At 37.7% G+C, this 26533-nt stretch overlaps 4 protein-coding genes across 10 annotated transcripts; 1 reads left to right on the top strand and 3 right to left on the bottom strand.

The window, feature by feature from the left end:
* Positions 1-2511: 2511 nt before the first annotated feature.
* On the bottom strand, positions 2512-4302 carry LOC139192151 (uncharacterized). The gene is made up of 2 exons (XM_070813599.1): positions 2853-4302; positions 2512-2730 (listed from the first exon to the last, which is right to left on the bottom strand). Exon 1 carries the CDS (start codon positions 4230-4232, stop codon positions 3003-3005), a length of 1230 nt encoding a protein of 409 aa, XP_070669700.1. The 5' UTR covers positions 4233-4302; the 3' UTR covers positions 2512-2730; positions 2853-3002.
* Positions 4303-7465: 3163 nt separating this feature from the next.
* On the bottom strand, positions 7466-12640 carry LOC103446802 (calcium sensing receptor, chloroplastic-like). Of its 6 annotated transcripts, none has more exons than XR_003776124.2 (13): positions 12436-12640; positions 10949-11905; positions 10493-10593; positions 10284-10398; positions 10077-10154; positions 9841-9933; positions 9320-9403; positions 9042-9140; positions 8592-8654; positions 8406-8436; positions 8194-8306; positions 8055-8113; positions 7466-7917 (listed from the first exon to the last, which is right to left on the bottom strand). XR_003776124.2 is itself a non-coding variant. In XM_070804929.1 (13 exons), the coding sequence occupies exons 1-13, from the start codon at positions 12487-12489 to the stop codon at positions 7806-7808; spliced, it is 1893 nt and encodes a 630-aa protein (XP_070661030.1). In that variant the 5' UTR covers positions 12490-12640; the 3' UTR covers positions 7466-7805. The 6 variants fall into 6 exon arrangements, 3 of the variants coding, with proteins under 3 accessions (XP_070661030.1, XP_070661031.1, XP_070661039.1); XM_070804929.1 differs by having other exon boundaries at positions 8194-8238; positions 8404-8436; XR_003776127.2 differs by lacking the exon at positions 8592-8654.
* A 1035-nt stretch (positions 12641-13675) lies between these two features.
* Positions 13676-22503, top strand: LOC103446792 (probable phosphoinositide phosphatase SAC9). Of its 2 annotated transcripts, XM_008385935.4 has the most exons (13): positions 13676-13954; positions 14455-15053; positions 15488-15620; positions 15976-17192; positions 17955-18062; positions 18171-18341; positions 18678-18920; positions 19123-19548; positions 19673-20506; positions 20628-20825; positions 21015-21467; positions 21582-21812; positions 21946-22503. In XM_008385935.4, exons 1-13 carry the CDS (start codon positions 13942-13944, stop codon positions 22225-22227), a joined length of 4908 nt encoding a protein of 1635 aa, XP_008384157.3. In that variant the 5' UTR covers positions 13676-13941; the 3' UTR covers positions 22228-22503. The 2 variants fall into 2 exon arrangements, with proteins under 2 accessions (XP_008384157.3, XP_070661023.1); XM_070804922.1 differs by lacking the exons at positions 13676-13954; positions 14455-15053 and having other exon boundaries at positions 15505-15620; positions 15960-17192.
* A 973-nt stretch (positions 22504-23476) lies between these two features.
* LOC103446784 (deoxypodophyllotoxin synthase-like) lies at positions 23477-25157 on the bottom strand. The gene is made up of 3 exons (XM_008385925.4): positions 24659-25157; positions 24158-24482; positions 23477-23866 (listed from the first exon to the last, which is right to left on the bottom strand). The coding sequence occupies exons 1-3, from the start codon at positions 25033-25035 to the stop codon at positions 23615-23617; spliced, it is 954 nt and encodes a 317-aa protein (XP_008384147.2). The 5' UTR covers positions 25036-25157; the 3' UTR covers positions 23477-23614.
* Positions 25158-26533: the final 1376 nt, after the last annotated feature.

Below are 26533 nucleotides of genomic sequence, written 5' to 3'. Positions count from 1 at the left end.
AGAGGCGAAATCATCAAAAATTTAACTAAGAGGGGCACCTTAAAAAATTGCTCTCTTCCTCCTGCTGTTGACGGTGGCAATGAGTTAGTGACAACCAAATTAATAAATTAATAAAACTTTTTTCTTGGTTAAAAAATAAATTAAAATGTGTATATTAATAAATTTAAATATTTTAATGGGAGGCATTGAATAAAATACACATCAATTAATTTGAATTAAGGACACATCAAGGGGTTATAATCAATATATAATCTAACATCAGGTTTTTATTAATTTCAATCTTCTTCAAGGATTAAAGTTAAAAAACTCTTATTTTTATTATTCTCAGTTATGTTATTGTTTAGATTATACAATAAAAAACAGTTTGATAGTTATCTAAACAATAATAATATACAGTTTAGTGGCAACTTAATAGAATTAATACGAAATTCTGGTACATATAGCAATCAATTCAATTCAACGCTCATACTCTGAGACTTGAGTTCAAGCTTCTAGTGAAGAGATTAATCTCAATCAAACAAGAATATGAGGTTAGCGAGTGTGAGCTGAATCAATTTCTATTTTTCATCATTCATCATATTATGGTTCTACGTATCTTGGCTTAATTTGTGAATAAGATGTTATACTAGGACCCTATTAGTATTGGATTGATGAGGTACTTGTTAGGTGAACTATAATGGAGATAGTTATAGGGTCATAAATCAAGCTATAGCTCGAAATGCCACAAAATTCAACTCCAACTCCAATGGGGAGTTAAGCTAAAAAAATTGGGACCCACCATAGCCAAAAGGCTATCAGGCTGAGTATGTTGAGCCGAAATTGGATCCCCTCCTGAGCAAATGGTGGGGATCCTCATGACCCACTAACACGGGCTGTTAGATTTTGATCAAACGGTTACAAACAGGATCCCTCTAAATTTATAATAATTGTAACCGTTGGACCCTGTTAGTGGGTCATGAGGATTCCCACCATTTGCTCAGAAAGGATCCAATTCCTGCTGAGCCCACCCAACAGCCCGATTGTGGAGCCCATCACCAACTCCTTTTTGGGTTTCTTGACAGCTGAGTGGACGCATATAGCTCAAAAACCCATGAGGAAAATCATGCTTTTATGTTTAGACAAAAACATGGCCTGATTTCTTTTCAAAAAAAAAAAAAAGGGGCCTGATTTGGCCATATTTTACTTGATCAGAAAACATGTTTTGGAAAAGTTCAAATATAGACCGCAAATTATAGGGATTCTAATTGAAAAAAGATGCGGAGCCTTTAGAATTGGATTATATTTGTGACCCCATTTTTAAAAATATGATTCTACTTAATCCTTACTATCTCGACTCATTTTAATCTATTTTCTCACTTTCTATCGACCTTAAAAAAATCATGTCTCGATAATATTATTTTCACATGATATAAGTAGTACTTAATAAATTTGAAGAGTACACTTAAAACTAATAAATTATTTAAGGACTATATTTAACTCTTTCGATTGGAGATGATATATTAATATGGTCTACCGCTATTTATTAAAAATAATTTCTTACATAGCTATAATTCTAGACATGGCTATACATAACCCTTTCGGTTGGAGATGATCTTAGTTTTGAAATAATAAGCTTCTCAGTCCAACTCCAAACACATAAATTCTCAATCCAAATTCATTGAGCTTCACATAAAATAATAAACTAACTCATAATCACAAAATAGGAAAATTATTGAGCAGGTTCAAAACTCAAATGTAAACCGACCTCAGTTGATAATAAAAATATGTAGGATTAAATTATTAGCTATGTAATTGGTATTATATCTGATTATCTCTAAAAAATAGTGGGCTTTTTAGCCAAAATGATCCCTGAGATTTGTATAACTAATCATTTTGGTCCCTGAGATTTGAAATCAATACAAGTGGTTTATGAGATTATCCACCATCAATCATATTGGTCATTGAATGAAAAATTATGTTAAATAAAGATCAAAATGACAAAATTACCCTCAATATAATAAACAATGGGCCAAAATGATTTGAAAAAAATTAAGGGTATTTTTGTCATTGTATCCTTATTTTATGGATTTTTTTTCATGGAATGATTAAAATGATTAATTGTGGACAAACTCATGAACCAATTCTATTGATTTCAAATCTTAGGGAACAAAATGAGAAGTTATGCAAATTTCAATCACTATTTTTGGCTAAAAAGCCAAAAATAGTAAGTGGTCATCATTTCCCAAGCTTAATTGCTCCCTTTTGAGCCATTAGCACGATTGAGTGTTGTTACTCTCTAATTTCAAGTGGAACGTCTTAAATAATTAAATTCGACTCAATGATATAGTAAGTTTAGTACCCAATTATAAGGTAACCAATCGTATGACTTATTTTATTTCTCCAGGAAAATATTGTTGTCCCAAACCCAAACAAAATATACGTGTCATACCACAACCTATAACACAACGACACCTGTACATTCACTTTGGAAGTCCAATAATGTTTCGATTCAATTGGCTTGCTGCACAAGAATGAATGATCCAGTCAAGTTTAAGATTTATATCAGTACCAGTAATCCGAATCCTCTTTGTCTTACATGATGATCAAGGGCACAAATGACAACAGTATTAAGTTTTACTTGTACTTCTTGTCGCCTGCCTACATATACATATGTAGGGTTAGTATATACTTGCTAATACTCATCAAGGACCACCAGCCCGATAATAACAGGTATTGATTCAGTGGTCACACCTATGCACATCCAATACTCACAAATAAATCTTGCCACACAATCAATAACATTAGCAATTAGATCATGCGGTAAATATGCATGATCGAAGATACTGGAAAAGGTAAAGGGACTACTTACTTACAGCACAAACCAGAAGCAACCCAGAACTGGAGCGTGAGTGGTCAATCATCGTTCACGAGTCCATGGATGGCACTCGCTCTCTAAGGTTGGGTTGGCTATCAGAAAGCAACCAAACATTTGAGCAATGACAGTGTAGCAAGAGAAATCGTATTCAAAGATGCGAGACGCCAGGATGTCGATGGAGATAGTATTGTTCTGCCTCGAAAAGGAAAAGTGAAATCTTATGACAAGAAAACGCATCTCGGAGAGCTGCCCGTAAGTGTATTCGTCCCTTTGGTAGGGCATCGTCCCTTGGTGGCCTGTCGGAGCCTACGACAAGGCACACATTTCCACCGCCTAAATCCAGCAACTTATACCGGCGGAATACATTATAGCGAAATTGCAAAGGCAACTGATCAGGGGGGATCAGATTAAAGCCAAGCAGCTCAACAGATTCATTTTTTTCCGTCATACACACACGGTAAGCAGCTAGATTCCAAAGAGAATATTCTTCGGTAGTCTCTTGATACGCAAACATTAGCTTTTCATCGTCACTATCATCCAAGTCGAGGACTAAAGCCGTGCCCGCGAAGGGAAAGTCCTTGCCATTGAAGAAGGACAGTTGCCTCCAGTGTTGCCGTTTGGGTTCCTTCTCGGCCACATCAAAGCAGAACACCGGAGTATCGAGGCTGGAGACCAATATCTTAGTGCCCACAACAGCATAAGAAAAATAAGGACATTGACAGTCGAAGAATGGAACATCCGGCAGAGCAACCCATTTCTTGGATGTCCCGTAAAGTACCTCAAAAGTGGGAGGGATACACACAGGAAAGGGAAAACCGGAGAGAGCATAGAGATCCTTTTTCCCGTCGTCCCCGTTGAACTCAACCATAAACGGTTGGGTTTTGTTGCCAATGAATTCCTCGGGTATAATTCTGCGGCTGCTTTCAGAAAGGGGCTTAATGGAAGGATTTGAATCGACACTAGAATCTGTCTCAAACACATAAATCTTCTTACTTGCGGTCCTTGAGGGTGCTGGGGGTCTTTCAGAGGTCTCCAAGCCGCCGGCAAAAATGATTTGGGAGCCGAAGACGCCGCAGCCAGACCAGTGGCAAAGATTCTCGTCACGTATGGAAGCCAAATCCCTCAGCAAGGGCAATTGACCGGCACCGGAGGAACAAAGGTCGCATACTTTGGTTGTCACGAGCTCATCGCCGCCGTCAACAGTAGGAAGTTGAACGTGAATCTTACAGGAGCATGATAACAAATCTGCGAGATTGATGGCGTGGACATTGTAACGAAGGCTATCCTCCGCAACCTGTTCCGTGCAGAGATACAAAGACCGACACTCCTCAGACTCCACCCTCCGTCGTTTCACGTTCTGAGTCTGCGGCTCCTCCATCTCTCTGCCCTCAAACCCTAATTTTCTTTGTTTCTCTTTTACAATTTTCGGTCGGTTTGGGGCTTTTGCGTGTTAAAGGGTACATACAGGAAAAACCCAAAAACAATTTGTTATTTAATCCAACGGTTGGGAGTGACTTCGCATGCATGCTGTTGTGCTAGGAGAGCACCAAACCTGTTGAAACCAACTCAAGCTAACCCACAGGAAATTTATCAAATGGAAATGCAAGAACAAAATATTAAAGACACCAAGATTTTAACGAGGTTCCTCCATAGTCAGTGTAATTGGAGTACGTCCTCGGAGCAATAGGAGCTCACCCAATAATCCACTATCAACCAAATGGGAATTTACAAAGTATTGGCAATCTCACAACCCAAAAGCCCAATACACCTAATAGCTCTCATACACCAAAGATACAAATAGAGAAAGAAATATAATGAATAATTTCTTCTCTATACATATAGCTCAAAGCTATTACAACAACAACTACTTTGGTGGATGATTACTAACCAATTGAAGAGGAGCACTTTCTTCTTCCCTTCAAATAGGAGATGCAGCACCCTTTATTTTCTGATGCTCTCTATCTCCCTCTCTTCAAAACCGAAAATGGGCTGCTTCTCTTTCTCACAATTACTCCCAAAGGCAACCAACCTCACAATTATTAAGAGCAGCTCCAGCGGGAGCTATAACTCGGGGGACAGTGGGTTGAACAGTGCCATAGAGCCCGACGGGAGAGGTCCAGCGTGTGGCAGCCAGAGGGACAGGCCCAGCCTGAGGGAGAGGCCTGGCAACTCGTGCCAGCCCGAGAGCCCGAGTGGGTGTGACGTCAGGGCGACGTCACCCGCTTTTTTTAGGCGGACGGTATGAATCCTTTGTATTTCTGGGAAGTTGCAGAAGACGAAGAAGAAGATGAAGATTTGGAAGAAGCAGTGGGAGTCATCCACGACATCGGAGTCCGATCCTGTGCATCAGTGGGAACATAGATGGGTTTTACTTTATTTTTCTTCAACTTTTGTTTATGACCATCGGTGAAAAATGGAGTTCAGACATTATAATCAGAGCTAGCTTTTGGAGGAGACTGAGTTTTTACCTGCAGATGGATGAGTTTTGGACTATTGGCCCTGGATCCGTAGAGAAAAGGAAGAATGAGGAATATATAATATTAATTTATACAAATTAAATAATATAATATTAATTATAAATATAATAATAATAATATTTTATTATCAATTGCCAGGGCTATTCAGTGCAGGGGTGGAGATGCGAAAGGCAATTGCCACGGCAATTACTGTTCATTAAGGGCAGTTACTGTTCATTAGGTGGATTAAATAGTGAATAGCCTGGGGGGAGGGCTCCTACGCTGGAGTTGCTCTAAGAACCAAAGTCACGGGTGTTATGGCCAAAACAATTCACTTTAGACAAGGTGCCATATTTTCCTCCCCAAAACATGGAAGGGACATAATTATATTGTCTTTTTTCCTTTTTTCCTCCCCAAAACAAGGAAGGATGTTGTCCACCTTTTTTCTTTCCTTTATAATTTTTATAGCCAAAAGTTGGCCACTCGGCCACATACTCCAACAACACATGCATGCATAAATAAATGGAATAAAGCGCAAAAAAGGCATTACTCTTTTTAATAATGATCATTTCACGAGTAATAAATCATGATGATTGTACAATTATGTTTCCATGAACAAGAAGAAAAAGTTCCAAATGCTACTAAAGGCTTCTTCAAGTGCTCTCTTCCTGCTCATCATCGTACCAGTACCAGGCACGTCAAAGTTTGATAGTTGGAAGCTTAAGAGCATCGGTATACTGCACTGAATCGGGTAGATGTAATCAGGATCACGGCAACATTAAATATCACCACTGCCATATATAGGCGGAAATACAATACACCAAAAGATGATTACAGCAAGTTAACTATAATTAACGAAAATGCCTCCTATGAATGACGCAAGCTACTCTATACTGTACATATAACAACCAAGTACGGTTTCTGTCATTTAAACATCTCAAGGTGTTAGCATCCACGATGTTGCTCAGCAATTCCCGAAATACCAACCAAAAAATTATGATGAACTAAGTGGTTTTCTTAAGATACATACCAGTTTCCATAAGAAATGTCCTAATGTTTTTTTTTATTTAAAATATGAACCTTTATCTTGCATTATGTACTTGCCTTGAGCCCCAAGCTTTCTTAAGAATCTTGCGATGATACCTTTGGAACGAGTGCCATCAGCATCCATAACTAGCCAATTTCTCACTCTATCCACTCTTCTCTTTATTCCTGAGGAATGTCAAATGAGTGGTCTCAACTAAGAAAAGTCCTAATGAATTTATTAATTAAAAGATGTATTATACACAACAAGCTTTCTCAAGGATCTAGCGATACCTTAGGAACGAATGCCGTCAGCATCCATAACTATGACCTTGGACCTGTCCTACACACAGTACAAAACAATATATAGAACTCATTATTCATTACTCACGGCATATATGCTAACCAACGTACTTTCCCATAGTTTTAGGCATAAGATCCTGCTGTTAATTAGATGTGAAAGACTTGAAATTGAATGATTTTTATCCTTAGAATTTCCTCTCTCATACTATGTTTTACTTTAGGCAATTAAAAGGATTCTTGGTCTTTTCAGCCCCACTTAGGCAAAATTTTGATAAATTATCAGCGCCACCAAAGCGGGGAGCTCTGTTGGCTTCGGGTCTCCCTTTTTGGCCAAATATAAGGGTCTGGCCAAAAAGTAAGCAATATATATATTGCCTCAGGTCGGACATCAATGACACAGCATTCTCCTTCCTTGTCAAGAGCTCCAATGTCGACTGAGGAGATAAATCTCCAGCATAATCACTGTATGTCACACCCGATAAATGACCCTGCAGCATCTCTGATAAGAAATATAAATTTCTCACACAGTAGGATACGTCATCTCCAGAAAGCTTTCCGTTTCGAACAAAAAAGGAGAGACCTTTCTGTTTATGTGTTTTTTGTCCCCAAGCAAAATCTCTTAAGCTAAAATCTTTTAAATTTTGGGGGAAATATGTGTCAATTATCAGCTATCAATTGACGTTGGAAGTCCATTGGTAGATATATTCATCTCGTCACTGGAAGAGGTGTCACGTTCGGCTCATGTTCGGCTCATGTTCGGCTCTGTCTAATTGGAGTAGCTCTCACATTCAACTCACGTAAATGTGATGATGACGACATCGATGGCTAATTGAGCTTAAAATCACGTTGTTTGTATATTAAAATAAGGGGTGGAGAGTTGGCTTGTATAAGGAGGAAACTTGAGAGAGCCAACTTGAGTGCACATTGTTACAGAATTATCACTTATTTAGCTTCATTAACCTTCCTTGATTTGCTAATACAGCTCAGATCAACTTTCGAGCTAGAACACGAGTCAGGAGATGCCTACTGCAAGAAAATATCAACCTTTATGCTTCTGATAGATCGACATTCTCCTTGATTGTAAGTGTTGAGTCAGGAGATGGATCTTGGATGCCTTCCGTATCAGACGGTTGAGATTGATGCTTTGCAGCAGCCTGCAATACTCGGTTTTAAACATCTGAGGATGAAGGAGATGTTGGCAGTCCAATGCCGTTCGATTCCAATTTTCCAGCAGTCCATGAAAATGCCTGAGCGCCCAGTCTAACAGGAGCAAGCAGCAGCCTTCATGGAACATAACATAGAGACGACAATAAAACGACATCGAATCAGCACAATCTAAATAATGTGGTGTTTGGTTGTTTGACTCCAACAGCACGGTGAAAGACACAATCTACTGGGCCTAATGTAGTTAGCTTTACCTCACGTCTTGTTTAAAATCTTCTGCGGTGTCATAAGATGCCACCCACCGATAAATGGTCTGGTGGAATTGAAGAAAAGAGCAATGAGAAAGGGGAAGAAGAAAAAAGTACAGCACTCATTCTAGGAAGATTATAATACCTGACCAACGCCAACAACACCAATCAGTTGTAACGTCTTCTCCCACTCCGTATCCAATGAATCATGCTGATTAGAGATGAAGAAATCCGGCACAATTCACTAGCAAAATTTAACTGTATATATGGTGAAATTAGAACTGTACAGACTTGAGTGGAAAACAATTAGGTAATCCAATTTCTTTTTAGAGAGAAATTTAAGGCACATATACACACCTAGTAGTGCATACAATGCTGCAATCAATCCCTGCACAGAAGGTAGTTGCGTAAGTTAGCGAATGATGCACTTGAAATTGCATGGCAACTAAACATTTCTACAACACACAAAACAAAATCAAGTTTTCGTAATAACAAAAGACGGATCAATATAAAGTAGAAACTAATGAAGACAATTTGTCTTACCACACCAGACCCAAGAACTTGCACCGGAGAAGGACTGATATCCTCCAGAATTGCCTCAGCATCCTAAAATGATACAATTTTTTGCAATTGTGCATAAGTGAAAAGCTCAAATCTGGTCTTACAATTCTGTAAAAATGCGGCAGAAAGGGGGAAAACAGCAATAATCTCTGTGTTGAATGCAGTCATGATTATTGCTCTGGTTGTCAAACATATTTATCTCGTTCACCTCTTTTTCAACAAAGCTAAAAAAAATGGGTCCCCAACTCCACGTTACATATACAAGAGAACCTCAGCCACTGCAATCCAACAACGTTTTGAAAAGAAAGTAATCACATCGGTTATTATCAAGGGAATCAGATGCCATTCGTAGAAATTCACCAACCAGCATATATTATCATCTCTGTATTTATAGTAACTTACAAGAATAACCAGCTTCAAAGAGATAAATACCTCATTGAGTATGGTAAATGTTGTCTCAGGTTTGAGTTCCTTAATACGGAGACCATATTTCACCCAAGATTGAAAGCCACCTTGAACCAAGTACGGTTTCTGTCATTTAAACATCTCTAGGTATTAGTATCTACGAAATTGCTCAGCAATTCCAGAAATACCAAAAATTTATGATGCATTGAGCTGTTTTCTTAAGATACATACCAGTATCCATAAGAAAAGTGCTAATGATTTTTATTAATTAAAATATGAATCTTTATCTTGCATTATGTACTTGCCTTGAGCCCAAGCTTTCTCAAGGATCTTTCAATACCTTTGGAAAGAGTGCCATCAACATCCATAACTATGACCTTGGACCTGCCCTACAAAGAGTACAAAACAGTATAGAACTCATTATTCATTACTCAAGCAGATGCTAATCATCACACTTTCCCATAGTTTTAGACAGGAGATCCTGCTGTTAGATGTGAACAACTTGTTACGAGCATACAACCCCATTCAAGTCCTTGGACATATATAACAATATACCTAAGGTCACCAGGGCAGTGCTAAAACTTGAATTTGAATGATTTTTAGCCTAAAGAATTTCCTTTCTCATATTTTTGCAGGCCAAAAAATTGTGATTGAAGTTCTTTAGGTGGAGAATGTGAGACACTTTCAGGCGTCCATGGTCACCAAATATGGTACTATCACTAAAGAACGGATAATTAATAGGTCCCAGTCCAAGATCTTCCTATGAACTTTTAGTAAGCTTCAAATTGGTATAGTTTAAGATATATAAATGCCTGAAACTGCTTACCTGAACAATCTTCAAGTTCCAAATAACAGCAGCAGTTAAGGTGTCATTAAGATCCCTTCCACTCTTCACTAATTTCCATACAGCGCCATCAGCCTGAAGTTTTTTGTTCAACAAGTTCAGAACAAAGGCACAAAAAGTATATGGAGAGAAAGGATATGACTGCTTTCACCCTAGCAAATCTGTAATACGATTACGTCATTCATATCTTCAAATTGCAATCTAATTATAAAGCCAACCTCAGGTAGAGCCACACTTGCATAGCGAAAGCGAGCTGCTCGTCGAAGATCAGGAATACCCCCTCTTTCTCTCAGAACCTTCATAAAGGAAATTCCAGAACCAATCATTGGCAAATTTGAGAAGCAAACACTTAGCAACAGTATTTAAAGTCTTATAATAGTATTAGCGCAACTAAATATAAAGGCCAAAAGTAAGCAATATCTTGCCTCAGGTCGGACATCAATGAGCACAGCATTCTCTTTCCCTGTCAAGAGCTCCAATGTCGACTGAGGAGATAAATCTCCAGCGTAACCACTGTATATCCACACCCGATAAATGACCCTGCAGCGTATCTGATAAGAAATATAAATTTCTCACACAGCAGGACAATAGAAACTTAAAAACAGTCTTCATTAGAACAAAAGGATACCCATACCATAAAATGGCTGAGGTGCCAAGAAATAGAACAAATGGAACGATTGGATCATTAGGGTCCAACCCAAGATTTTCCTCCAACCCCTCAATCGAAATATAAACCTGCTTTCACAGATTCAGATTCAGCTGACAATATTACTCAAAAAACTGTCATTACAACAGCGGCAAACTGAGGATATAAATGATTGAATGTATAGTTTAAGCGTAAAACGGAAAGTTTACCTTCTAGCGTAAGTTGTCAAACAGAATATACAGGAAACTATAACAAAGTGGGGCTGATGGTTTGGAAAAAAAAAAAGCATCCAACCGAAATCAACTAACCTGCTCTTTTTTTTCCAGAGAACCAGTTTGAAACTTACAAATTATTTAGAATAACTTACAACTCTGCAAACCGCAATCTTTTTTCTTTTACAGCTCAACCAAAAGGCTCTATAGACTGGAAGTGTAATATTAATACCTGTTGAAAAGCAGTTTTGGCAGGCCCCAAGAGCTCTACAAATCTCTTTTCAGACAAATTTAGCGCATCACTGATGTCAGGAGGAAGAAAGTCCTTGGCAGACTGGTAAGAACTAACAGAAAAGGAAGCCCCATTTGATAGAGAATCCTCCACCACAACAATTGAACGTCTCAAGACATCAATAGCAAAAACAGCTCCTTTACTTGTGGCTTCCTTAAAGTCGCTTGAAAAATTTGTCGTTTTACTACCACCATATTGTCCCACTTGATCCACCGTTGAAAACAATCCGCCAACAGTATTATCCACTGCTTCAGTTGCACTTTTAACAACAGTTGTTGTTGATGAAGTGATTGTATCTAGTGACGTTTTAACAGTATATTCTCCCTTATCAAGCGAAGCACTGAAAGACTTGCTAACCCCATCAAAGAAGTCCTCAATACTAGTTTTCACACTGGATAATTTATCACTATCCATGTCTAAGGAGTCGGATACAGAGGTGGGATTCCCTGGTGTTAAATCAGTTGCTGATATGCTTTCAGGTTCTATGGGTGCCGATAAGATACTTTCATTTTCAGTCGACGGATTAGTAAAGTCAACGAGTCCCTCATCAGGAGCCAATAGGCTAGAGGTGTCTACAAATTTCAGTTCCACCCTTCCCGGCAGGTGTTGTTCATACATGGTTCTAGTAGAGGAACTCCACATGTCTGAATACTGGCACTTAAGATGGTCTGATTCATTTGAGCAGGAACTCCTGTAAACAAAATCCACGGAGACGGATTGTTCTGCGCTTTTCACGAAGTTCGGATACAAAGACTTTGTAGCATGTGCTTTAAAGGAACCTCTTTGAAAATGCATTGCATTTGACAAGCCTAGGGAGCCCCTGCATTCCGCAATGCACCTGGCCTCAAAATCCTTCAGGAATTGGGAACTGGCATGCAACCCTCCATGTAAGTAAACCTGTGACATCCATTTGCATACATGTACATTCCAAATTCGGAATATCATAAAAACTTTGACCAAAATGTTACACAAATATGACATGATGCCAAACTAAATTACTTGTTTCAAATTCCCAGAAAATAACACAAGATGATCATAACATGCTTCATTACGTACAAACTACAAAAACACTTCAAGAGTTCAACCGCATCGAAAAACACCTCATTGATCCGTTTCTCATATTAAATTTTTCTTCTGAAATATTCAAACTGTTTGAAGTGTTTTTCTTCTAAAGTTTAATATTACGTAGGACTTATAGGTAAAAAACTCGTCTTTCTTCTGAAATTACGATATTCTAGAATACTCTAATTTGCATGAAAGCGAATTTGAATAAACAAGCCGACCACATACCAACCAATTAACTTAACTCACGTCGGCACATCAGTATAAATTAAAGGACCCTTTAAAGCAGCTTGCTTTGCATGCCAAGAAATTATAAGAAAAATCACAGTGAAGGGTCAGTCTTTGAGGAGCATGCAAGATCTTACCTGAGAAAGGGAAGACCAGCTTGAAGTGGCTGAGCAAACAGGCAGCATGGCCATATCAACCCGCCGACCAAAACTCAATTATTCAGCAACAAACACAATCAAATTCCACCAACACTTTGCTAAAATAAGCCTAAACTAACATTAAATTGCATCAAGCATCTGAAAAGTGGGTTTTCAATTTTGTGAAGGAATCGTTGAATGAAAGAATATAGAGATATATATATATATGATGATATGACGGGGAAAATCATCCAGTGAAAGAATATAGATAACTTCTTCTTTGCCTCTCGTTTCTGCGGTGGGGACATGTGCTTGTTTCAGGCGTTCTTGCGGGGGTTTGGGCTCAACGTCCCTCTACTTTTATGTATTCAGTTTTCCTTCCCGCGAGTTTTGGCCATTTTACATTTTATTTTTAATTTTTCACATAATAAAAAATAAAATACTCGATTTACGGATTTTTATACGTTTCACGATTTCTCTACTTGGAAGTAATGTATGTAATTTGGCAGAGATTTTTTCATGTGCCAAAAACACGAATTAATACACTACATGTTATAATATAATTGAAGATAATTTATTTTTTTAATTATTCATCTATTTATATTATAACATGTGGTGTACTGACTCTTGTTCCAATACCATAAAAAATAAATCATATTTTGTGTTGGTTTTAAGAGTCTATTGTGGTGTTTTTGAACAAAAGCAAATTTTAAGTTTTATTAAGAGCTCGTTTGATAACCATTTTAATTACATTCTTAATTTTTTTTTTAAATTGAAAACTTTAATGGCAATTGAAAATCAAAACCAAGCTAAATTTTAAAAACATTAAAGTAGGAGTTATTTGATAATAATTTTATTAAGTCAATTTTTTACTTATTAATAAAAGTTAATTTTGTGAGTTTTTGAAATTTAATTGTCCGATTTTAATTTTTATCTTTATACTAAAAATTAAAAAACAATTACTAATTATCAAATACGCTTTTAATCAAACAAGTAGTTTTTATTTTTATTTTTAAGACGTGCTACGTAAGAAATTAAGAAAGATTAACCATAATCAAAATTGTGACATTCTTACAAATTGAAAAATTGTATTTATTCCAATCCTATTTGTTGTTTAATGACAAACACACAAAACAATCTTGTTCTTTTTAACAAATAAGGAAACACAAAAGTTTTTTTTTCGATGTTTTTAATAAGAACAAATTAGTACCAAAATATAAATAAATAAACAACCATTAACCAAAAACAGTAAAAAGTACAGAAAAAAAAAAAAAACAAGTCATCGTTTATTATCTCGCGCTGCTCCTGCCGAGTATCACTTCATATTTTCCGATGCCAAATCTGTAAGACCGGAGAAGCGGTGAGTTCTGCTGAGTGGAACGGGTCCAACCGACGTCCTTCGATGCCTGCCCTTCCAGTTCTCCGGCGCCTTCAATAATATCATTCCTCTCTCCGTCAGATCGAACTCCGCCTGCATCGCGCAGTAACAAAAGAGAGAGATATCGCATGGAATCAGCTGGTAATCTTCTTCAACCTTCAATTCTCTGATATGCGATGCGATCTAGAGCTTTTCAACTTCGAATGCGACCTCTATCATTTCTTTCTCTTTCAGCTTGCAAATTATTTTCTGTTCGAGAGTATGCGTGTGTAGATTATATGCTCTTAGTTTTCGTTCTTTCCTTGCGAGCTATGCATTTCATGTCTGTTTGTTTGTTGCATTTCGAATCGGATTCTGATAACTTAAACACCTTGAACACTGTCAATTTTGTCTGTTAAATTGACATTGAATTCTTATTATTGCTGCTGTTGTTGCATAAATATAAAGAGTTGTTTTCGACCTTTTGTTATGGAAGAGTGCACGATGACTATTTTGGAGTGCTAATAACAGCGCCCTATATACGCACACGCACACGCTTACTCGTATGTATATTGTGATGGTGCGTAGAGTCATACATCATACATGTTCGCTTTCTTTGCAAGGTTGCTTATGCTTTCTGTTTTATATTAAATACATTACAGGTGGTGGTATAAGGGAGACATCTGTTGTAGTTGTGACGTTGGACCCTGGTGAAGTATATATAATTGCAAGTTTGTCTTCCAGGCTCGACACTCAGGTTATACATGTTGATCCCACAACCGGAGTGCTTCGCTACAATGCAAAGCCAGGATTTGATGTTTTCAAATCCGAAAAGGAAGCATTGGAATACGTTACGAACGGATCACCCTGGTTGTGTAAGAATACGACCTATGCACGTGCAATATTGGGTTATGCTGCTTTGGGCAGCATTGGTTTGCTTCTCGTGGCTACCAAGTTGACTGCTAGTGTTCCGAAATTGCCTGGTGGAGGGTGCATTTATACGGTGACTGAGAGCCAATGGATCAAGATTCAACTTCAGAATCCACAACCACAAGGGAAAGGAGAAGAAAAGAATGTTAATGAATTAACTGATCTTGACATTAATGGGAAGCACTACTTTTGTGACGCAAGGGATATCACTCGACCATTTCCTAGCCGTATGTGCTTGCGTGAGCCCGATGATGAATTTGTTTGGAACGCCTGGTTCTCGATGCCTTTCAAAAACATTGGGCTGCCGCAGCATTGTGTCACTCTTCTTCAGGTTTTGCTTCATTCTTGGTATCATCAAATTGGTGCTCAGCTGACTATTATCTTCTTTCACCTGATCCTTATCTTTAACCATCTGATTTCTTAGCCTACCACCTCGATTTAGTGATGATGATTGTTCGAGCCTATGCACGATATGCTCATTATATCCAACTGGTTTAACTCTGCATTTACATGTACTTATATTTATGTGCAACTCTTTGAGTATATATTTTACCACTGATAATGGTAAAGATTTCATAACTGTTGTATTAGGAAACAAGTTGTTGAACTTATCTATGCATTAGGTGCTCAATTTTGCCTTCATTGAATATGACTGACAAAAGAAGTTAAATTGTTGTTAAGATTTGAAGATAGCATATGGAATTATGTGATTAGATGTAAATTTAACCCTTTCATACCGTTCTCTTACTTGATATTAATGTGCAGGGTTTTGCAGAGTGTCGAAGTTTTGGAACCTTAGGGAAGGTGAAAGGAATTGTTGCTCTCATAGCTCGTCGTAGCAGGCTGCATCCTGGTACTCGGTACTTGGCTAGGGGATTGAATTCATGTTTTAGCACAGGTAACCTGACCTATTAAGTTATTAACAACTCTCAAACTTTTAATCTTTGAAGATACCCATGGTTGTGTCATTTTTGTTATTGATTTCCAGTGGAGTTTCTCAGAACATTGAGGACAGAAAGTAATTTAGAAAACAACATATTGATATTTTTTTTTATGAAATTCATTAATCTACAGTATTTCTTTTTCGTTTTGTTTGTATTATTTCATTTTTGTTTTGCTTAGATGGCTTCATCTTGTATTTTGTATTCTTCTCATTTAGGAGTACGAATTTACATTCTAAATGAAAAATATTCTCCTCTTACTTTATGTTTTAAGTGAACTTTTCATACTTATGAAGATGGCAAGTCTGACAGGAAATGAAGTGGAGTGTGAGCAACTTGTATGGATCCCTAGAAGGGCTGGTCAAACTGTTCCTTTTAACACATACGTGTGGCGACGGGGTACAATTCCAATTTGGTGGGGTGCAGAGTTAAAGATTACTGCTGCAGAAGCAGAAATATACGTTTCGGATCGCGATCCTTATAAAGGAAGTTCGGAGTACTACCAGAGGTTGAGTAAGAGGTATGATGCACGAAATTTTGACGTAGCTGTTGGGGGGAGTCAGAATAGAAAGGCGTTTGTTCCAATTGTATGCATCAACTTGCTTAGGAGTGGAGAAGGAAAGTCAGAATGTATTTTAGTTCAACATTTTGAGAAATCTTTAAACTACATAAAGTCAACTGGAAAACTTCCTTATACTCGAATTCAATTGATAAATTATGACTGGCATGCCAGTATAAAGTTAAGAGGTGAACAGCAAACCATCGAAGGATTATGGAAACATCTAAAAGCACCCACTATTTCCATAGGCATTTCTGAAGGAGATTTTTTGCCTTCACGAGAAAGAATTAAGGACTGCAGAGGAGAAATTATCTACAATGATGACTTTGAAGGTGCTTTCTGCTTAAGATCACGTCAAAATGGTGTGATACGTTTGAACTGTGCTGATTCTTTGGATAGGACAAATGCTGCAAGTTATTTTGGCTCCCTCCAGGTTTTTGTGGAGCAGTGTAGGCGGCTTTGTATATCACTTGATAGTGATTTGGCATTTGGTTACCAGTCAATGAGTACTTATGGTGGCTATACAGCTCCTCTGCCACCAGGCTGGGAGAAGAGATCTGATGCAGTAACAGGGAAAACTTTTTATATTGATCACAATACTAGGACCACAACATGGACGCATCCGTGTCCTGATGAACCTTGGAAGAGATTTGATATGGCATTTGAGGAGTTCAAGAGGTCAACAATTTTATCACCAGTATCCCAGCTTGCTGATATTTTTCTGCTTGCGGGTGATATTCATGCAACACTTTATACCGGTTCGAAAGCTATGCATAGCCAAATCCTCAGCATCTTCAATGATGATGCAGGAAAATTCAAACAATTTTCTGCAGCACAGAATATGAAAATTACTTTGCAGAGGAGATATAAAAATGCAGTTGTAGACAGCTCTCGTCAAAAGCAACTTGAGATATTTCTTGGAATGAGACTATTCAAGCATCTTCCATCAGTTTCTTTTCACCCTCTTAATGTATGTTATTCTGGGACTGCTCTGGATCAGTTGTAGTGATAATAATTTCATTAATTTCTATGCTTCTTTTTGTGCTAGGTTCATCTAACAAGTTGCAACAAGTAGTTTTAACTGCCATAGGTTAATTTAAGGGAATTTTAACGAAAAGCACCCGGTACTGTTCACTTTAACGAAAAACCACATTTTTACACTAAAAAGTCAATCCTGGTACTATTCACTTTACCCTTTATTTTGTCCTTATCATTAAAACTCAAAGTTTTCAAGCCCTTTTCATTAGTTTTCCTTTAATTTAAAAGTTGTTCTAAGTTAGTATAAGTGTATAAACCATTTAGGCTTTTCATTCCCAGTGCCGCCTACAAATGGTATGGAATCACCAGCTGCATATTGGAAGGCCCTTTTGTTACTTGTAACACGTAACGGTGGTTTTGAGTTTGGCATCAGATTTAGACTTCACAGTGGTGTCTGTTTCCAAAATGTTGGCTTCCCTGGAAATTCCTTTGATTCTTGGTTTTAGATCTGATCACAGTTTAATACCTTTGCATTTTGAGTTCCATAGATTCTGGCTTCCATGATTTATGTATTGATTGCATGTAATTTTTATTTAGTAATTGCATTGTATGGTGTTCGCTTGTGTTATGGCTATTTCTCTACATTGAATTGTCGGATCTTTTCTTGAAGTCATAAATGATTTTTTTTTTCTGTTTGTTTTTTCATATAATGTAATGGCATCAAGTCTCTCATCCAAGCATTGTGATTTTGCAGGTAGTCTCTCGACCATCTGGTTTCTTCCTTAAGCCAGTTGCTAACATGTTTCCAAGTTCCAAAGGTGGAGCCAGTCTTCTGAGTTTCAAGAGAAAGGATCTAGTCTGGGTACTTTTTCTTTCAGTTTTCATTGTATGGAACATTTGACTGTACCATGGTGGTCTTTTCTGCAGAATCCTTTTATGTCTCTTATTTGGAATAGTTTTTATCACACAGGTTTGCCCACAGGCCGCAGATGTTGTTGAACTGTTTATCTATCTTGGTGAACCTTGCCATGTTTGTCAGCTTCTTCTCACAATATCCCATGGTGCAGATGATTCAACATATCCATCAACAGTTGATGTTAGGACAGGACGCTCTTTAGATGGGCTAAAACTTGTCTTGGAGGTCTGTAATCTTTCTTCCACTTCTCCTACAACTTTAATTTTCTTTGAACTTTATTAGAATTGATGGTCCCAGGAATCCAGCTAAAACAAGATGAGGATCCTTTTAGTTCCTATCTGATGTAAAGACTAACAACTAGGCTAAGCCATGAAATGCAAGGGACCTAGTTGCAAAAACTTAAATATTTAGAATACAAAAGAAGTTCATGACTCTGGTTTTGGTAATTTTTTGTTAGTTTCATGTATTGTTGTACATATGTTGCTAATCTACTTGTGTTAAGTTACAATAATTTCTGATATCTCCCGTAGTTTCTAATCTTTTAGTGGATTCTGATGACAGGGTGCTTCAATACCTCAATGTATACATGGAACAAACCTCTTGATACCCTTAACAGGAGCAGTTAGTCCAGAGGATATGGCTATAACAGGAGCTGGTTCCCGTCTTCATGCTCAAGATACATCTACCCTTCCATTATTGTATGATTTTGAAGAACTGGAAGGAGAACTTGACTTCCTTACTCGTGTAGTTGCCCTTACATTTTATCCTGCTGTCTCTGGAAAGAGCCCTATCACTCTTGGTGAGGTAGAAAGCAACTTGTGTAATTATTAATTTATATGTCATTGTCCTTGATTTGTGACTTTTCAGTTGGTTATTTAGGTTCTGATTTGAAACTCTAGCTTGGTTGAAGCTAATGCCATTTGAATTTTTTGGCACATGATATTGAGAGGATGGGTGTTGCAGAACCCCCAAGTGGATGATAATTCTTTTGTGAATTTGTTTGCAGATAGAAGTCCTTGGAGTTTCTCTTCCTTGGAGGGGTGTATTTACTAACGAAGGCCCTGGTGCAAGACTACCTGAACATGCTAAAAACCTTCAGAATGAAAACATTCATTTTTCCTCTGGGTCAAAAACCAATCCATTTTCTGGTGCTTCATTTACTGAAAATGTGCTGCCACCAGTGCAACCAAGTGCGTCTGCAAACAATTTAGTTGACCTATTGACTGGAGAGATGGTGCTTTCAGAACACATTGCTGCGCCAGTGATAGGAAATGTTGAGGACAAGGGAGGTGACCTTCTTGATTTCTTGGACCAAGCTATTGTTGAATATCATGATGCTGAAACTGATCATAAATCACATGATGGAAAACCTTCAGATAGCAGTTCCCAGCAGTACATTGATTGTTTGAAATCTGTTGCTGGGCCACATATGGTATGTTACTAACTCTTCTATTGTTTCTTTGAACCACTATGCTATTATGTGGTTTATCCTTACAAAGAGGAAGTCCTTTAAAATCTTTCGTTGAACCACAATTGATGAATCCTATTGTCTGCAGAAAAAGAAACTAAACTTCATGGAAGCCATGAAACTTGAAATTGAACGCCTCAGGCTGAACATTTCTGCTGCTGAAAGGGATAGAGCTTTGTTATCTATAGGAACTGATCCTGCTACTATAAACCCTAATGTTTTACTTGATGAACGATACATGGGAAGATTGTGCAGAGTTGCAAACTCCCTGGCACTGCTTGGACAAGCATCCTTGGAAGACAAAATTACATCTGCTGTTGGTCTTGAGACTACTGATGATAATGAGATAGATTTTTGGAATATAACTAGATTTGGTGACTGCTGTTATGGTGGCACGTGTGAGGTTCGTGCTGAAACTAATGCACCTACACGTCCTTCCTTTTTGGAATCAGGCGAAGTTTCCCCGTCTCTCTTGTTATGTTCCCAATGTGAAAGGAAAGTTTGTAAAGTTTGCTGTGCTGGTAGAGGGGCCCTTCTGGTTGCAGGCTATGGGTCAAGGGACGCCATGAGTTACAATGGTGTGGTAAATCAGGGGGGATCAGGCCATGGTTTCCAGGTTGACGTCTCTACAAATCGTACAGTAGTGCTGGATAGTGTTATTTGTAAAAGATGCTGCCATGATATTGTGCTTGATGCATTGATCTTGGACTACGTCAGGGTCTTGATAAGCATGAGGAGAAGTACACGTGCTGATTCTGCTGCCCATGAGGCCTTGAACCAGGTGATTGGATATTCAGTAAGGAATTGTCTTTATGAAAGGAAACAGTCTCCGGATAGAAAGAGAACTATTAAAGTTCTGCAGAAATTACTTGGCAGAGAGGAATCGCTAGCCGAGTTTCCATTTGCCAGCTTTTTACACTCGGTAATTTTTTGGCTTATATTACTTTCTTGTTTCAGGGTTCCCGCAGTAGATTATTGTCTTATTTCCATCTCTATCTTCGTATGGGTTGCGGTATTATACATGTTTATTGTGACCATTGTAGGTTGAAACGGGAGCAGATTCAGCACCATTCTTGTCATTGCTTGCTCCTCTTGAATCTGGATCACGCCATTCATACTGGAAAGCTCCTCCTAGTACCACCAGTGTTGAGTTCATTATTGTTCTTGGCACCCTTTCTGATGTTAGTGGGGTTGTTTTGCTTATTAGTCCATGTGGTTATTCTGAGGCTGATGCACCCACCGTAAGTCGGCCTCTATACATACTCTCTTTTATTTTTATTTTATTTGGTAAATTTGAAGTCGTCGAAAATCTTGCTTTGTAGTATATCTAGCTTTTTGTTCCTAAATTGTTGAATTTTACACCTTTTGTGCTGCACAAACATTGATTCCTTCTGTACATTTTATTTTGACTAATTCACCTGCTCGCACAGGTGCAAATCTGGGCCAGCAATAAAATACACAAGGAAGAAAGGTCATGCATGGGAAAATGGGATTTGCAGTCCCAGATCACGGCTTCCTCAGAATATTATGGACATGAAAATTCGGTTAGAGAAAATGAAGTACCGAGGCATGTGAAGTTTGAATTTAGGAATCCAGTTCGATGCCGCATTATTTGGATAACATTACGCCTTCAGCGACCTGGTTCAAAATCTCTTAATTTGGACAACTTGAATCTATTGTCTCTCGATGAAAATCCATTTGCAGAAGTAACTCGGCGTTCTTCTTTTGGAGGAGAAGTTGAAAGAGACCCCTGTATTCATGCCAAAAGGATACTGGTAGTCGGAAGCCCGGTGAAAAAAGAGATGGAAGATACATCACAAAGCTACGATCAGATGAATCTGAAAGGCTGGCTGGAGAGAGGTCCACCACTGAATAGATTTAGGGTAAAAAAATTCACGCTTCTATGCTTTATTCATTTAAAAAAATAATAATTTTTTATTCGTTATTGAATTTTTATCACGTGCAGATTCGTTTATAGTCATATATTGTTCTTTCAGGTTCCCATTGAGGCCGAGAGGCTGTTGGACAATGATATTGTTTTGGAGCAATATCTTTCTCCTGCATCACCTTTGCTTGCTGGATTTCGTCTTGATGCTTTTGGTGCAATAAAGCCTCTGGTTACCCATTCACCCTCTTCAAATACACTGGTCTGGGATACGTCAGCCACACTAGTAGACGAGAGACACATCTCTCCAGCCGTTCTGTATATACAAGTATCTGTTGTCCAGGTACTTACTAGACCTGCTTTATTATTATGGGGTTGGTTAGCGACAGTAGTTCGATGTGGCTTAATTAGTGCGGTGTGAAAATCCATATTGATTACGGTGTTTTTAAGATAACTTATTGGAGACATTATTACAGGAACCCCAAAGCACGGTAACGATTGCAGAATATCGTTTGCCAGAGGCCAAGTCTGGAACAGCCATGTACTTTGATTTCCCTCGAGAGATACAAACCCGCACAATTATATTTAAACTTCTTGGAGATATTACAGCATTTGCCGATGACCCAACAGAGCAGGATGATGCCGGTTCCAGAGTGGTACCTGTGGCTGCGGGGTTGTCGTTGGCCAATAAAATTAAGTTGTATTACTACGCCGATCCATACGAACTTGGAAAATGGGCAAGCCTCTCGGCCGTTTGAAGTAGCGTTATACACAGCGAAGCACGAGGGGTTTTGTGCCTTGGGGATTGGTTTTTGATCGATTTTGTGGTTGTGTATTCCCCCATTCATATTTGTTGTAATCATTCGTTGATGGAAAATTGTCCCTGTAGTTTTTTTCGTTTTGGTTGAGACTATATATATCAATAGAGCTAGGAAATCAGAAACACGTCTGTCTTTATTGTGCGAGAATCTGATGAGATCTGTTTGTTCAAGACCTTAGTCTGTATTTGGAGCCAAAGAACTTTTTAAACTTAATTGTTTGGTGTCTTTGGAATTGAAAATCAATTAATGGAGTTCATGAAAAAGAGGTGTCACAAATTAATGTGCTCGAATTAATGTGCTCATTCCATCGCAACTTTGTAAAAAATCATGTTATATGCTAATTTTTGGCACATATATGGGTCTCAAAAAATTTTTGGGGTTTTATTATTACAAATGGTTTATGAAATTGGCCCATACCAGTAAGATGATGGTCCCGGAAATTGAAAATCAATTAATGTAATCTTTGAAAATAGGTGTCACAATTCAGTATGATCATTTTACCACAATTGACCCACGCCACAACAACACACAATAGAATTTTCGACTAAATGGAAGAACCACATTGATCTGTGACACTTATTTTCAGGGACTACATTGATTGATTTTCAATTTCAGAAATCATCTTAATTATATGAGTCAATTTCAAGGACCATTTGTGATCAGTTGAGCCACCCAATTGCTTGATGGAATTTAGTTTTTCTTTTCTTTATTTTTGCAATTGAAATCAAAGTTTAATTTGATGCTTAAGTATATACATGCCCCTACCCATTTACATTTTGAGTTGTCTTATTAATCTACACTTTAAAGGCACCATAGTCTCAACTCAGCACATAAAAAAACCTTTTTTTTTCTTTTTCTAAAGCTTCCAAGTGAACAATCCTCATTTAATGAATTTTTTAAATACAAGTACACCCGTATATGTTTCAAAACAACAACTTTTGCCCTTTCATTTATTATATTACAATAACACCGTATCCGTTTTAATCATTTAACATAGACACAACAGTTTTAGATAGAAGTTTATCCAACGCTCAAACATTTTTTTCTTTTGTTAAAAGCACGTTTACAACAAAAGTTTATCAAACACTTAACAACTTTATCTTATAGCAATTTATCCTCACACCACAACAAAAGTAGTTTTTTTTTTTTTTTAAATCAAAGGAATACTAAACTGCCCTATATCTTCTAGCCAGAAACCGAAGCCCCATATATCCTTGATTTATTGTATCACAGAGGATTTATGGATGCATAAAATTACGTGGTTGGTTTCACTTGATTAACTCACACAGAGATCGACGGTGCTGATTGGATGCATTAGTGATGATCAAACTGTAATGCCACAGTGGTCTTTGACAGTGTAACTAATTCCTCCATTTATTGCGTTGTTCATAACGGCGGCAAAATATTCAGATTGATCAATCGGTTTGTAGCGGACGGGATGCTCCTCGTCAATCAACTCTTGCGGCGTCTGGAACTTGCCACTCTTGAACAGAAACAGAGCCAAAACGAACCTTTGCGTGTCTTTGCTTATTGTCACTCTGTGTTTGCAAGCTTGTATTTTATCATTGCTCCAAACCTACCAAAAAATATTTGTCATGTTATATACAAAAAAAAATATTTGAATATGCGGAACTTTCCATGAATTCTCTGTCACCTGACAGTTTAACCAAATTCTCAACCCAACATTATAAAACATTAAAAAAAATTACGAGGTGACAAAGAGTTCATGAAAACTCTGACTTTTGAGATAATCTCCTTAGCATTTCTCATGTTGCAGAAAAATTTATTAATTATATTGCGTATTTTTGTCTATTTATAGAGCTTGAGTGAATTAATTATTGTATATTGCCGTATACAATAGTAGCACCTGCAAAATATCGCCTGCGATGAAAGTGAAGGACGATGGCGGTGGTTGACAGAGCACCCAGTCCCCGTTCTTGTTCTGCACCTCCAAGCCATGGCTGTCGTTCACCTGATGCAGCACCGTGGTGAAGTTCTTGTCGGTGTGAATAAAAACACCCACGTCGGTTTCAATTTCCTCCGATCGCTCGTACTTGAGGAACGACATGTGGTGAGTGTTGGTGTTAATATGTGTATCATGGTAGTTGTCAACACCATAGCTTTCGAATATCATCCTCGTCACTATCCAGTCTAAGTTCATCATTTGCGTTGCATACTCGTTCGAACTTCGACTAGTTAACCAACAAACAAGTTAATATCTATATGCATGCATATCAGCAACTGTAAGTTTATTGATCTTATAAAAAACTGTAAGATCGAAGTATCAACAATATCAATAAACATCGACAACATAGATAACTTATCTGCAGTTTAAAGTATTTCATTAAAAATTTAGTTAGAGAATTACGTGAAATTTTCATTTCCGTTGGGCCAGAAGAGATTGCTGAACTTCTGGCACTCAGCAGCATCTGCGGCGTCGTCCATTGCCAGGCTTTCGTGGATCTGAGTGGTGTTGTGATATGCACCCAAGGTCTTCTTGTTCTTGCTCTTGACCTTCATCTTGGCTTCACGGGGGAAATCCATCAACTCTTTGAAAGCCTCCAACATGGTGCTGCGAAGCTCTTGGCGGACCTTGTTGCCAACTAATGCAATGAAGCAGCCCGTTCCTTCGAGTGCACGGATAACATCTTCACGTATCCCTAGCCAAGAACTCGACCCCGGCTTCAACGCCTCCTCCTTGGAGAAATCGATCACCGGAATCCCGTTCTCCGATTGCTTACACATGGTGTGATTAGCTACTTAATTATGTGTATTTTTTTCTTTTCACACAAAGCGAGCTACTGTGAGATGCATTTCATGGTGTTGCCGTTTATAAAGATCAGCGGCAGCCTGGTCATCACCTACCTAATATCCGCAAAAGATTATTAAGCGTGTCAAGTGGTATTATACTATCAGTCTACAACAATTCATTTACAGGGCACACTCGTTGACCATAAGTTGCACAAAATAATATTTGTGTTGCGGACCTGCAGTCCTGATCACTTTGCTGCTATTCGTAGTTTTTAAAATACAATAATGCATTCGAAGGGTAGACTCGTGGATCATAAGTTGCACCAACAAAATAATATTTGTGTTGCAGACTTGCAGTCCTGATTACCTGCGCTGATGTTCGTAGTTTTTAAAATACAACAATGCATTTGCTTGCAGGGACACTCATGAATCATAAGTTGCACAAAATAATATCAACAAATATTTCTTTGATATTATTCAAAACTCATGAGGTCTTTGAGCATTATTGGGTTGGGATTCGTGATCACTTTGCTGATGTTCGAAGTTTTTAAAATTCCAACAATGCATTCGCTGGCACACTTGTGCTGACTTCCGTGGTTTTAAAAATTCCAATAATGCATTTACAGGGCACGCTCGTGAATCATAAGTTGCAACAATTTGACTGACTATCCCACAAAATTGTTGGAGCAATATTAGAAAATATGGGAAAAACAATATAATTCTAATGATAATAATAATAAAGAAATTCACAACATTAATTATATATGAGATTAATATAAACAACTAGAGATAAAGTTAGAAAAATTGACAAACTTGGAGATTCAGGCTTGCATAAATGCAATGTCCCAAAGACCGAATTTCGCCCCTACTCTTGTGCTTGTAGTTCGGTAGGCATCCATCTCCTAGGATTCAACAATCTATAATCCGAAGTCAAAACATTTCAATCTTCGAACTCTGGCGAACTTTATATATTTTGTACCCTCAAAACACAACTCGGAAGATAAACGAAAAATGAGAGAAATAGTGTGGATAAACCCTATTTCTGAAGAGTATTTAACTATGTTATTTTCTACTTATGAAGACTAATAAAAAAAAAACTTATCCTGCGAACGAAGTGCCTGAGTTTATATACAACTCATGGCACCCTTTGATAAATTATATGTGTCGAGTGGTTATAAACCATCTGACACCTTTAAGTTAGGGAATGCACCTACCCCTTTTTAATTGAAGAGGTATTTGCACAAACTGAAAGCCACTGGATAACACCAATTAAATTCAAAGTAAATAACCCTTCTGAAAAAACGGTTAACATTATTTTTCATTCAATTATTAAAATTATATATTACAACATTTTATATTATAATATATAATTTCTAACAAAGATAATATTTGTGGGGTAATGTTAAGAAAACTAAATTTGAAGACAAATTTACAAATTAAATGATGTGTCACTAATAAGAATGAATATGTTTATCATCGATTAAGTAATAAA

Source organism: Malus domestica, chromosome 02 (assembly GCF_042453785.1).
Source record: "Malus domestica chromosome 02, GDT2T_hap1".
NCBI lineage: Eukaryota > Viridiplantae > Streptophyta > Magnoliopsida > Rosales > Rosaceae > Malus > Malus domestica.
The sequence above is the reverse complement of the archived record's forward strand: the minus strand, read 5'-3'. Positions and strand labels throughout refer to the sequence as shown.

Coding starts and splice junctions, on each gene's coding strand:
- LOC103446792 (XM_008385935.4), top strand. Junction 18,342..18,677: donor GGCTAAAACTTGTCTTGGAG/GTCTGTAATCTT, acceptor TTCTGATGACAG/GGTGCTTCAATACCTCAATG. Junction 21,813..21,945: donor TACAAGTATCTGTTGTCCAG/GTACTTACTAGA, acceptor ACATTATTACAG/GAACCCCAAAGCACGGTAAC.
- LOC103446784 (XM_008385925.4), bottom strand. CDS start 25,035: ATGTGTAAGCAATCGGAGAACGGGATTCCGGTGATCGATTTCTCCAAG. Junction 24,483..24,658: donor AACGGAAATGAAAATTTCAC/GTAATTCTCTAA, acceptor TTGGTTAACTAG/TCGAAGTTCGAACGAGTATG. Junction 23,867..24,157: donor TCGCAGGCGATATTTTGCAG/GTGCTACTATTG, acceptor ATTTTTTGGTAG/GTTTGGAGCAATGATAAAAT.
- LOC103446802 (XM_070804929.1), bottom strand. CDS start 12,489: ATGGCCATGCTGCCTGTTTGCTCAGCCACTTCAAGCTGGTCTTCCCTT. Junction 9,404..9,840: donor GGAACTTGAAGATTGTTCAG/GTAAGCAGTTTC, acceptor TACTCTTTGTAG/GGCAGGTCCAAGGTCATAGT. Junction 8,239..8,403: donor CATTGTATGCACTACTAGGT/GTGTATATGTGC, acceptor TTGGATACGGAG/TGGGAGAAGACGTTACAACT.
- LOC139192151 (XM_070813599.1), bottom strand. CDS start 4,232: ATGGAGGAGCCGCAGACTCAGAACGTGAAACGACGGAGGGTGGAGTCT.